General features: G+C 41.3%; 1 protein-coding gene across 10 annotated transcripts in view; it reads right to left on the bottom strand.

The window, feature by feature from the left end:
• Positions 1-12,529, bottom strand: part of gatad2ab (GATA zinc finger domain containing 2Ab) — a 28,394-nt gene extending 15,865 nt beyond the window's left edge. For 4 of the 10 annotated variants that reach the window (XM_033621867.2, XM_033621869.2, XM_033621871.2 and 1 more), the window contains exon 1: positions 12,391-12,529. Coding sequence is in view for 6 of the 10 variants with exons in the window: in XM_078168640.1 (XP_078024766.1) it covers positions 12,098-12,099 (2 nt within the window). In the remaining 4 variants the exon portion in view is untranslated. Of the gene's footprint in view, positions 1-12,097; positions 12,193-12,390 lie in introns of those variants that run through there. The other 6 variants (XM_078168640.1, XM_078168641.1, XM_078168642.1 and 3 more) reach the window with 4 other exon arrangements.
• Positions 12,530-13,361: the final 832 nt, after the last annotated feature.

Here is a 13,361-nt window from a genome sequence, read left to right as displayed (position 1 = left end):
TTGTGTCCAGTAGTTCATAGAGAGCAGATCAATGGCAAAAGCTCATCCCCTCAGGTAGCGTGCTAGCCTCTCATCTCCAGCACTGTAATGATCTGCCCACTGGGACTGGACCCAGCCAGCCAACACATTAACAGCCATTTTAAAAAGACTGAGGCTTTTCAACTGTGTCCTTAGGGTTCAACGCGAGGAGAAACAACAATTATACTGTCCAATAAAAGCAATACAAGTATGGATTATTACTGCCCAATAAAAGACAGCAGAGTGACAACTCTTTTTCTTGTGTGGCTAAGGGGCCCTGGCCCTTGTAATATTGAATTAATCGCTCAACCCACCACTTTTCTTACCAGCAAGATGTGACAAGGCGATGACTGTCTTAAATTCAAGGTGATTATTTACTTCTCACCATCATAACGGTTACTCACACTGCTTTATTCACGTCTTAGACTGCTTATAAAATGTGTTTTTGAACACAAAATCATGTCAGGCTATCAAAGAGTAGCGATATTCTCCTTTGATATCATCTTAATTGAAAAAAAAAATATCACACTACCTATGCTAATCTGTGCTCACCGAGCTAGGAGTGGGGGCAGGGACCCAGCTGAGGTGGTGCCATGGTTGGGGGAGGGAGAAGGGTGCAGAGCGCATGTGGTTAGCTGAGCCATAATCTAACTGTACCCAAGTGAAAAATACTCTTCCTTCTCTTCTCTCTCTCTCTCTCTCTCTCTCTCTCTCTCTCTCTCTCTCTCTCTCACTTGCTCACTCTTCGTCCTTCCCTCTACCCCTCCCTGCGTCACACACTCCCCTCCTCCTCCTCCTCCTCCTCCTCCTCCTCAGTTGTTCTGTTGTAGGCTCGGCCAGCCCAGAGTGTGTGTGTATGTGTGCCCCTACTGGTTGTGTCCCGAACGCCAAGGGTTAAGCCCCTGCCATTTTAACGCCACTGACAGATCAGACCATTAGGGTGTTACCTAACAAAATGGAAGCCTTTAACCCTGAATCTGCCAGGCTGCCTGTGTGTGTGTGTGTGTGTGTGTGTGTGTGTGTGTGTTCATGTGTGTGTGTGAGTGAGCAAGTGAGAGCCCGAGCCTCACAGAGTGTATGTATGTGTGCGCATGTCTCCACCTGGATTCTCCCTCAGTAACGTGACAACGACAACAGCAGTTAAGTCCAGGAAGTGCAAACCAGACTTTTGTACATCAGCACACAAGAATGCACAACCATATAGCCACATTAGATCGTACACGGCTGTGGTTGTTTTTAAAACCCAGAGACACACCGATGCACTTGTTAATGTATCTCCATGACGTAGAGAACTAAGATACCAATAAAAAGCACACATCATTCACACATCCTTCGGGATTTTGGCGAGCATGCACGGACATACATGTGCAATGTATAAAAGCCTTCTATAGTATCATGAGTAATTGATTCACACCGTTAACAGATCATAATTTACTGACCATCAAATGACTTCAGGAATGTCTGGATTATGAGCTTTTAAGCACCTTAACATGTCAAGTCAACCGCCTCAAGTCGTTCTCTCAAGCCTCAAATCACTGGCTACATTTTCGACCACAAATGTTTACTAGCTATAATAAAAAGGAATAGCTAAATGTTTTCAAAAACCCTAGACAGGGATAATCTCCAATTTCAGCCAAACTGCTTCCAAATGGTTCCTCCATAATCCTGTAAAACCAGAAGCTCATACCCACATACAGACTGGAAGGCCAGGACACACGCAGACTGCTATCAGATTACATTTCTCAGAAATGGATGGTAGCAGGAAGTGACCGGAGTCAGGGGGAAAAAAAATAAGCGCTTAAAGGGTGCAAAGAAGTACAGTGTTCCAGACAAGACAAGCACTTCATCGGTGAACACTGCAGAAGAACACAACCAGGTAAAAGTAGGTCAGTTGCCACATATTTTTGAAGTAAGTTGGCAATCATAAGTTTCAGCAGATCCTCATCAGTAGGGGTTAATCTAGGTTAGGCTGCAGAGGGTGAAACATTTGGTGTAGAGGAGACATCCAAAAAACATCAGACATAAAAAACAATCGACATTAATTTCAGATGCACAGACTAGCTGCAAATAACATGATATGAATGGTATAATAAATATAAAATATCTTAACGGCATGTGCACACGACAAAATCACCTCACCTCAACAACACATTCAATCATGCAGAAAAACTCGCCATGCAGCAATGTCAATTTCCTTCTGTCAACTAAGCATTTTTTCCAAGAAGAATGAAAATGAGAAAGTGTATAAGATCCAATGAGTGATTAGGGAAGTCGGATCATATGCTGTAACTTGCTGAGCCTGTTTAGGCAATTGGTAAAGATGAAAGAAAAGTTAAACAACTGTGAACAAAACTGTCTACAGATGAGATCATGGGGTTTTACCCTCTGAAGTTCTGCATCTACAGGCCAAGGAGTAGAGCAAACACTGCATTTAACTGAAGCTATCACCAGCTCATCTAGCAATTAAATGAATTAGATGCTAAAAATAGTTACAAATTCTGATTAAAGTCTAACTACGCAAAGACAGAGTGTGAAGTCAGTGTGGTAAGTCAGTTGACAAGTATTAGTTTTCATGATAATCAATGTCATAATCCATTATCATTTACAAATTAGCATGCCTTCCTGTTCAGCGTGATGACTGGCATGAACATTTAAGCATTTGTTTGCACCTGTTTAAAGTATGACTGTTGGCCTACACCTACTGGAGGATACGCACATTCATTAAAGAAATTATAACGTTATAAAACAAGGATTAAAATAGATTATCTGGCACAAGTTAAACCTTTTTTCAATTGCCAAATCCAGCATCCCCATTGGGTGTGGCTGGTAGGTGCTGTCTGTTGCGGTTGTTATCGCATGCAATGGTGATGTCATGTCTGGTAATTATACCTCGACGCTTTTTAATTACCAATTGAACTGTGCCTTAAGCCCCTACAATCAAAAAGCTGTAAAGTTCCCCAAATTGCCTCCAAAAATTTGGTCTGATCCTTTGTCTTGTTTAATTATGCTGTGAAAAGCCTTGGCAATGTTTACAGGTGGGAAGAACATTAAATAAAGTACAAAATGTGAGGTGAGGCTAAGTACTTTGATATGTGGAGACACTCTCATTATCTTGGTTGTGACCTGACAGTGTTTATATCCAGTTTTAGCTTAAGAGATATACTTTGCATTCAAACCTGTGAAATACAAAGTGGTATCCGAACATGAATGTAGCCTGGTGAGTGCATCTCTGTTTTATCATCCCTAACATTTGTTTCCCATTTTCAATCTAACATGCATGTGCTCATAAACCAAAGGTTTCATTTTTATACGACACTCCACCCAAAGTCTGATCTTTCAAGTATCAAACATCCACCCCCTGCCGACTTGAAAGGTGGATGTGTTGTTTCCTCTTTAGTGAAGAGCAGCAGTCAGTCACAGGAATTCAGTCAGTCTTCATCGTGACAAGGGCTGTGACAGTTTGTGTGCTTGTGCCTGACTGTAACGGTACAGGGTTCACGGTTCAGTGCAAGCAGCCGCACACAAAACACACAGTATGTAGACTGATGCATGTAATATGGAACTTAAGTTCCCAAGCGCGAGTTTGCCTGCAAATTTTAAGATGTACACCATTAGCAATATGTACTAAGGTTAGCATAACAAGCTGATTTGCATGTGAGTCAATCACACTGGCAAGCAAAGATTAGAAATCAGTAATCAGATAAAAAGCTTGAGCTGACAGACTTCTTGTCTTTGCTGCTTTCGAGACGCCACAAAAAAGACGAGATAAAACAATCACAAAAGCAGCCGCTAATTAAATTTGCATATAGCCAAGATGGAACTAACACTCTTTATTATTCTATTTATTTTGTTTTATAAGTTTAATAGCCTGAGAGAAGCTTTTCAGTTTATAGCCAACTGTGACCTCTTGTTGTTTGGCAAAGTGTTTGTTCACTGTTCGTACAGTGTAAAGGACATTTCAGACACAATTTGAGCTTCACTCGCCGCTGGGTTCAGCCATTGACCATATAAAATAATGGACGTATGTACCGTGACATAACCCATTGGTTTGTGGACTCCTGTTTTGAAGCCACCAGTTTGGTATTTGACCACCATCTTGTTTTTTTGGAGTGACAATTAACCATATTTGGAAACAAGGAGTGAGGGGTGGATCTGACTGAGAAGCCAAGGACACTGTTGGTAAACAGCTTATCACTCAAAGCAACCCACCCTTAATTATGCATAACTCTAAGCCTTGATAAAATGTCAATGAGTGAGTTATAAAAAAATAAAACCTCCATACAGTTGTCATGAATGTTGAAATTTGCAATAGAGACCAAGACCATTTTTTGGATCCGGCTGTACACATGTTTATTTCTGCTGTAAAGCTGGGCGTCTATGGGGACTGACTCACTTCTGGAGCCAGGCTCAGGGGCCGTTTATATGACAACGATTTCAGTAAAAACGGAAAAGTCTGTCCTTTGTGTTTTAAAAAACGTATGCGTTTATATGGCGACGTTATTGAAACAATCCCCGTTCACACGGAGCCGCAAAATCTACTGGAAACGCTGTAGTATGCACGCCTGGCCAATGGGTGGCAGTGTAAATTTGCAAAGCAACACCACAGCATGACGCCATGCGCCTGTGCTGAAGCGCCTTCCTCTCCAACGCCATGATTACAAACCAAAACAAAGAAGACACAATGGCGAAAGCATGCACAGATAACTTTGTCTGGGTGGACGACGAGGTGGAGTTGCTACAGTAACAGATCTAAACTTCACTTCAAATCAACAGGGTGAGCAGCACAAACAGAGCTCAACATTGTTGTTGTGACGGTCGGCACGCTTAGTGACTGGAACCGTAATGCGCATGTGCGAAAAGTCCGTCTTCACAGGAACTGCATATTGCACTTTTACATGACAATGGAGACGCTGCCATTTCCAAAACATTGCACTCTGGAACCCGTTTTCAAATCGTTGCGTTTTCAGGCACCCAAAACGCCGCTGTCGTGTAAATGATCGGCCAAAACGTTTAGCATTTTCAGTCGAAACCATTGTCGAATAAACGGGGCCTTAAACCATTGAAAGAACAGCAGTTTTTGGCACTTCCATGCTACGTCATCTTTCAGCCTCAGAGGTTGCTGCTTGGGTTCAGTGCACACAGCGCATCACCAAAGTTCAGCCTAATGCTGCACACGTGCTATGCTGATGGCAGCAAAAAAACATCATGGCATAGTGCACACCATTGAAAATAATGGGTTTCAGAGCGAGGTGGCGTGCTGTTATGTTGTGTCTGAAAAGGCCATGATACAGCAATATGACTATCTTGCTGCAACACTTGCACTACCGTCTGTTCAAAATAAATGCGAAGAAACATGTCCTTGTGCATTTGCTTCTTGTTTTTTCTCCTGCTGTATCAAACTCGCACTGATCTGATTTCAAACTCAAACTGAAAGGTGACTTCTGTATACCCTCCTAAGCCATTGGAATGCCCTTCCATTTGCTCAGTAATTTCAAAAGTTTTAAAGCTGCATGACGCTGTAGGTCGCTAAGGGTGTTGTGCTGAGCACGTCATTCACATACTCTGCTCCGGCTGGACAGTTGCGTTCTGACATGGCCACCAAGTACAGAAAAGGTTTCTTTTTTTAACAAAGTATGCACTGTTAAAACTGTTTAATACAACAATGGCACTCTAACTGGCAAGCCCAATTAGCATTGCGGTCCAGTATCAGTGCTGGAAGTGATCTTATGTAGCAAACAACTCTGTGCTTCTGTTTCTGCAGGCATTAAAACAAGACTGATTTGTCTCTCATCTGGTTGTCGTTCACATTGCATCAGTTTGCATTGAGTTGTGCCTTTCTCAACTGACCCCTGTAGTGCTGCCGGTTGCTTTTGAAGTCTGTGTAGCTTTCCAGGCAGCACCAGGCTGTAGCACCAGGACCCACTCACAATAAATTGAAACCTATTGCTTTCCCAAGCTTTTGACTCAGTATGAGCTAAACATATCACTACTGCCTGTGATTATTGTCCTCCTCAAAGCTATGGGGCAGAAGAACAAAGGATTGTGTCACAGGAGTGATTTAAGAAGTTTATTTGGAAACTTTAAAAACATTTATGCCATCATCCTCATCACCATCATTGGAATCCACTCTAACTGAAAGTAAAGGCTGCTGTTCTCCATCAAGGAAGCATCTACACACTTTCTACAGTAACCTTTAAGGTCACAAGTATCACTTAAAGCCCCAAAACCTTCACTCACTTCTTTAATACAACAAAAAAAATAATTGAATGTTCAGGGTATTTGTGAGCGTTTAACAATGACACTATGACATCATACCCAGAAATGCTTGGGTGACTCCAGCTGGTCTAAAATATGAAGACCAAAATTTAATTCTGGAGTCATTATGGTGATAAAATTAAAAAAACGATTTGTAACCCAAGTCAAATTCCTCCGAAGGCTACATGACATTAGCCTAATAATGGACCCGTCCAACAGATTTGGGGCAGTGGGAATGACAGCGAGCTTCAGGAATGATAATCAGGTCATCTTTTTCCAATGCAGAGTGGTGGAAGACAATCAATGCAGTGTGTGGCCTACCATTTCAGGTCTATTTTTACCACTGGTCATCTAGCGTGACACCTAAATTTCACCTGATTCTTAATGCTTTTCCTGTGATTTTACAAACATGTTGTATGTCTACTACTGTACACTTTTTGCTCAAGAAATAGCTATCTTTACTAATTATAAACTGGGTAAGTGACCAGTGGGCTCACACGTCCCATATCAGTGTAGTTAACCCTTGTTTTGATGGCTTTTAGACCAGCCAAGACAGTGCACTGATACATGTTCACACAATCCACACAAACCAGCCATGTGGCAGGGAGTCAGGCAGAGACGTTTGTCCCCTCTTGGACACATGCCTTGATGCTGCATGTATCCAAGTGGCCGGTCTGCCTGTTTGCTGCACTGAGAGTTCGAGAGTTGCCATGTCAGCACTGGCCACACAGTGGAAGCAATTGTCACAGGCGGACAGAAAAAACAACTTTAGAGATGTGTATTCCATAACTAGTACATGTCCAATTAGTCTGGTTTACATTAGATCAGATGCCATTACAGGCAACACTGATCATGTGGGCTGTCACTTGTGAGCTAAAGCAGTAGCAGAACCAAAACTTAAAGAGATATAGGCATAAAAGTGGTGGATCAGACAAAGGCAAGTAGGCGGCTGTGAATTCATATTACTCTATGTGTTGAATCTTTTTAAGCAAATGTCGCTGTGCCTTACAGCTATACACTTAAGGGGATACAGAGGAGGATGATATTCTTTAATACTACATAGCTTTCATGCACTTAAGTGTTGTTTTAAATATGTCAAGTAAGGATGGGAATATTTTTTTGACCAGCTACTTGTGCTGGAGGGGAGGGAGCCCACAATACCTGCCAAAATACCTGTGGCAGCCGGCCACCTGGTGTTATTTATACCTGCTGATTTGGGTTTTATTCTGATGCATTTTCTATTTCAATAACCACTGTGAAATGACACACATTTTTACAGAATCGCTCTACTTCCATGTAAAAATAGCACCTTTACATGTGTGCAAGGTAGGGCTGCAATTAGCTGCAATTTCACTGTTGATTAATCTATCAATTATTTTCTTGATTAATCGAGGAGTTGCTTGGTCTATCAAAGGTCAGAAAACTGTGAAAAATGTCGATCTGTGTTGCCTAAAGCCCGAGGTGACTGCCATAAATGTCTTGTTTTGTCCACAACCAAAAGATATTCAGTTTACTGTCATAGAGGAGTAAAGACAGCATACAATATTCACATTTAAGAAGCTGGAATTTTGACTGTTTTCTTGGAGAACTCCTCAAACCGATGAATCAAATATCAAATAAGTTGGTGATCAACTTAGTGACAACTAATTGTTGCCGCTCCAATGCAGAGCAATCTCTTAACAACAAACTCAACCTTGTACAACTTATTCAAGGGTCAATTCGTTGTAAGCCATATGACCCACCTGGTCAACAGGTGGCTATTTACTGAAGGAATACCAGAAATCTTCTACAATGATGAATGTCCAGTCTGAATAAGAAGGCAGTATTTCATGGAAACTGAACAAACAAATCGTTGTAAATTACCACAGAGGTTAAAAGTATCAAGTATGGGACGTATAGTCGAAGCTATGAACTCGTCTAAACTCAAAGTAGTGCTGGGCAATATGGAGAAAATCAAATATCCAAATATTTTTGCCAATGCCTTGATATTGCCATTGCCATTGCAATGATACTGTAGGCTTAACTGGTGGTGCTTTCACTAAATATTTACAGTGGGGTTTTTTTCCACAAATAATCATCAGGTAGGTGGATATAATGATGAGGTAGGTAAAGGCAAATAATAGAAGAGCTAGAACAGTCTGTTAAGTTCAGAAAATGACATCACTTTACTGTAATGTACCCTTTAAAAGCAGGAAAAGATAAAACTAACAATATCCAAGACGATACCCAGTCTTGTATCGCGATAGATAAAATGTATTGCATTATATTCCTGAGTCCTAATTCAAATTGTGGGGTTTTTATGAGGAAGTTAGCGTCATCAAACACAATGCCCAACTCATCAATCCATACACAATACTTTTAACTGTCTAAGACACGTTGGTCCCACTGTAAACACACATGCTTGAGTCAATATGAGGTCCAACAGGATAAACAAGAAACAGTTCAGTCAGTCAAACATTGAAGGATTGCTCTCCTCCAGTTCCATGAATTGCCCAAGGCCTTTGGGTGGGACCCCGTGGCCAATAAGACTACTCCTGATTTTTGGCATTTATGCAACAAACAGGGCAGCTGACACAACAAACAGTTCTCAACGGACAAGGAAACACTGACATCTTAAAAATACGATTAAGTTCGGCTAATCTGAAACCTACAATGTTAGATCAGGCTTTAAGGTACTTCTGGTGACTTAAGAAAATTGTAAATGGGCACGCCTCTTCATACCTGTCTGATCACCTAAATGTTCCATTGCATACTGTGTTCTCTACTCTCAGAATAAAGGGCTCCTGTCTAATCCCAGATAAGAAGTCGTCACCAGGCTAGAGGGCCTTCTCTTATCATGTCCCCTTACACTCGAATTATCTCCCTGTTGACATCAGAGAGTCTGACTCTGTTGAGGCCTTTAAGTCCAAACTAAAACTCATATTATAGCCTTAACTTTCAGTTAGTTTCAGTTAGTTTCTTAATTCTTAAAGTCCGTCAGGTCTGTCTCAGTCTCAATTAATCTATTAAGCCTAGCATCTATATTTCATGTCTTGGCGACGAGATTACTGCTAACTTTCTAAAAGTCACTGCATCTCTTGAACCCTGTTTGCTTGTTGTCCTACAAGTAAGAGTGTCCAAGCTGTATGCCTATATCTTTCTCTCTACTATTTCCTGCCCCTTGTCCTCTCTTTTCACTCAGGCCTCTCAGTGCTGGACCACTGGCTGTCCTGGGACCTCGCGCTCCCCTGGCTGTTGTCGCCTCACTCCAGATGTTTTGGATCTGGATCTTCATCCTCCAGGGGATTCGGCCTCTCCCCTTGTCTCTCTCTGTTTTCTATGTGCTTATTTCCTTTCTCCTATTTGTGTAAATGATGTGCTTGAGCTTTGCATGTCATGTTCTTCCGGGAAGACTTGACTATGTGATCTGACCAAAATCGATGAAAGCATCCAATCACTTTCAAACCTTTGGGAAAAGCCAGTAAATTCAAAATGGCGTAAAGGACGTGGCTTAGTGTATAAAGCAGTGAACAGTGAACCACCCCCTGCAGAACAAGGGGTCAATTTTCACTTGCAGCAGCATCTATCACATTTGCGTCTGATTTGATTCACAAGTAATTACCACTGTCTGAATAAACCTAAGAATCCTAGAGTCAGTATTTTTCTCATGACGGCTTCATCTCAAACTTGAAAACGCCAGTGCAACAAGGGTCTCTCATCCCTCATCGACACTGACACAGACTAGCGGTCAATTCTGGAGACACTTCATGGTTTCCACTGCACTTCCTGCTAACATTTTCACAATGACTGGGCTCACACTCAACCAGACTGTAACTGCTGTGTTAAAACTGTGTCCAACAGTGAGCCACAGATACTATTATGATAACACCACAGCAAGACCTAGATAGATGGAAACAGTAAGAGCTATGCCACACTACCCTGCAGAGAGTTATCTCCAGTATTAGGTCTAAATAGTGTGGTTAATCATTAGAATAGGTCAGAAACAAAGAAAAATGTGGGGGGTGTTACGTTTCTCTGGGAAGATGATAACCCACTGCTGGGTCATAGTTGTGTGTAACAGATGTGACCTCTATTTTAATACCTATTACATTCATGAATTGTGTTTAAAATATGACAAATAAACCAAATGGTGGGAGTAAGTAGGATTTTTTTTAGTTTAGATATACTGAAAGTAACAAAACTATGAATTGGATGTAAAAACTTTTAACATTCTTCACAGTTATAACCACTGCTCAACATCAGGACAAGTTGTAACTCAGCAAAACTGAAGAACATTTACAGCAAGATTAAATTCCAGGACCTGCAAACACCATAATATATAATATAACCATAATAAATGCAACAATCGCAACAGTGAGAAATGGGACCTTTGAGCCTGTTGACACAACCAAAAAAAAAACAAAACAAAATCTAGTGGGAGGTGGAAAATACAGATGTATTATCAAAACGTTTCCGTCCTGATGCAGCAGAATAAGAGTGGATCTCGAGTCATGCCTGTCTGGTCACATCACTCTCAGGAGGGTTTTTCATAAGAGGCACCCCTCCTTGGGCTAATCCAAGGCCTATCATAAAATGCAAAGCGACATGTGTCCCCCATCACTAGCCAAGGGTGCCAACTGTCTGCTTGCTCTAAAAGGAGGGCACTTGCTCGACAGAGGCAGGGATATACACACTGCTGTTCATCTTAAACACACCTCAAAGACAGGTGAACACAGGACTAACTTGAAGTGACCACTCAAACAGCATGATCTATGTGGCTCATGGCTAGCTTGATGTGGATGCTGTGACTGCCTAAAATAAAATCACTGAGCCCCAGCAGTCGTTACAAGACTTAATAATTCAAATATAGCTCATTATAAATATATATCTCAATGTTAATATCAAATGTGTAATATCATATGATTGCTTCCAGATGTTTGACTCCAACAGGAAATGAACGGTTAATTATAGAGCATGCCCTTAGACTTGAACGCAAGACACCTTATTACACACATAAAGTGGTGAATATGATCTCAGCCACAGAAACATTGATATTCTGGTACAAACACAGAGTAGGCGTTCAGTTGTCTGTCGTCTGGCGTGGGTGATAGCTACTACCCCGTCGTGGACAGACAGACTGACACACACCCTGACGGAGGCACCACCGTCCACCATTACGCCTCCATAAAAAGGCTTTTCACGGTTGAGCTAATCTGACAAAGTTCTGAGATCAATGGCTCATGAAGCCATAATCATGCCCATCCACGGCTAAACACAGTCGGTTTAGCGATAACCGGCGACAATACTGGCTATGGTGTTCATAAACTTCAGCGGACCAACTTTCCCAAAATTATAGCTACCTATTTTTCAACTAACCCATCAACAACAACAAGCTATCTGATGCTAACGTTAACTTGGCTTGCCAACAACAACCTGTCCATCTGTCCGGCTACACAACCAGTGGCTAACTAACGCGAGCTAACAGCCTATTGTGGTTGCGAGCGGTTGTAGAGATTATAGTAAAGTCACTAAACAGTGGAGCATATACTCCTTTAAAAGGTGATTCTAGGCATTGTTATATTTAGCTTCGATGGCTGTACGCGTCCAAATAGCGATACACGACAGACAATGAAACCGACCCCATCTCAGTGAGCTGCTAGTGTTAAAAGGCTAGCTAGCGAGCTAAGTTAGCCTGCTAACGCTAACTCCCTGGACACTTGCTTGCCCAGACAGACAGTCGCTAAATTTATTCACAAATAATCAAGCGTTAATTACACGCAGATAATGACTGTTTAGTCCCAGAGTGCTTTACCTTCTTTATGACTAAATACAAATATTAACTCACATGTTATCTTACTATTGGTGCATCCCAAAAGAAGTTTGCCGGGGAAGTTTGTTTAAATATTCCTCGACTTTTTGAGGCGGTTTGTTCTTGGCAGCCCGTGCTCGGTAGGTGTATGTGTGTGGCGGAGCTACACACAAACTGTTACCTTGCACGTTAGCTAAGATCAAGCTATGCTAGCTAGCTTAACTTAGCAGTGCTAACGCCGATAGAGAAACTTCCTTTCATCGTCATAATTTAATTGAGAAATTAAAATATTGGATTAGTTGATGTGATAATGAAATGCGTGGACTTACGAAGTCTAGGAGGAGCCTGACCGAGTTCCCCCCGCGATTTTCAGATGTTTGATGTCAGTATTTCGCTGGCTTCGGTGTAAAAATCCCGGGGATCCCCTCTCTTCTGTCCGCTGCCACTCCGGTTGCCAGATAATGTAATGAGCCACCACAGGCGGCGTCATGCTGCGTTCATACACACCTCGGAAATGTTAAGTTTCCACTTGATGAGATAGGAAGAAAATGCTACGTTTGGAGTCATCGGACAAGGAAGCAGACAGGGAGACAAACTACAGCTTGAATCAAACAATACACAAATTTAAAAACACGATTTACTCGTATCATAACTTATTATTACTGAATTTAACTGGATTTTTTTACATGCTTGTGTGACAACGTTGTGTTTGCTTGATACAGAAACTTCCCAGTTTCTCTGTTAATGTGTTAGACCCACTCCAAGTACATGAAATAATACATTTAAAACAATTAAGTACACTTTGTTCACTTCTTCCACTTACACTTCTTATAGTCTTTGACACTGCAGCTCAGGAGAAATAATGCAAACGTCATTCATGAATTTGCCCCTTTCATTTTTGATCTTTTACTTTCTATTTCTGATCACGTAGGTCATCACAAGTGTGTGAGTTCCTGCATTTGGTGCTTTAAGTCCATATGATCCTCATTTGTTGTGTTACATACATCTGTACATGGATGTATGTGTTATACATCTGTTTTCATGACTAAACTTACATTTTGCTTTTACCATGGTAGTATATGTCATATAAGTGCCCTGTTTTAGTATGTGTGTACTTTGTCTTGAGGCTTCTGCACATATGTCTGTCTTTGTGTGTGCGTGCATATGTGCATGGGCAATTTTGCACTGTACTTCTAGATCCAAATAAATGTAAAACAAGCATCATTATCATCTTTATTTTTGTCACAACATATAACTAGTGAGGACTGTCTTAACAAAGTTGAAATTATTCCAAATCTTA

The sequence above is a fragment of the Epinephelus lanceolatus genome, chromosome 6 (assembly GCF_041903045.1).
Source record: "Epinephelus lanceolatus isolate andai-2023 chromosome 6, ASM4190304v1, whole genome shotgun sequence".
In the NCBI taxonomy this organism is placed as follows: Eukaryota; Metazoa; Chordata; class Actinopteri; order Perciformes; family Serranidae; genus Epinephelus; species Epinephelus lanceolatus.
Note: the sequence above shows the minus strand (reverse complement) of the source record. Positions and strands in the feature narration are given on the sequence as shown.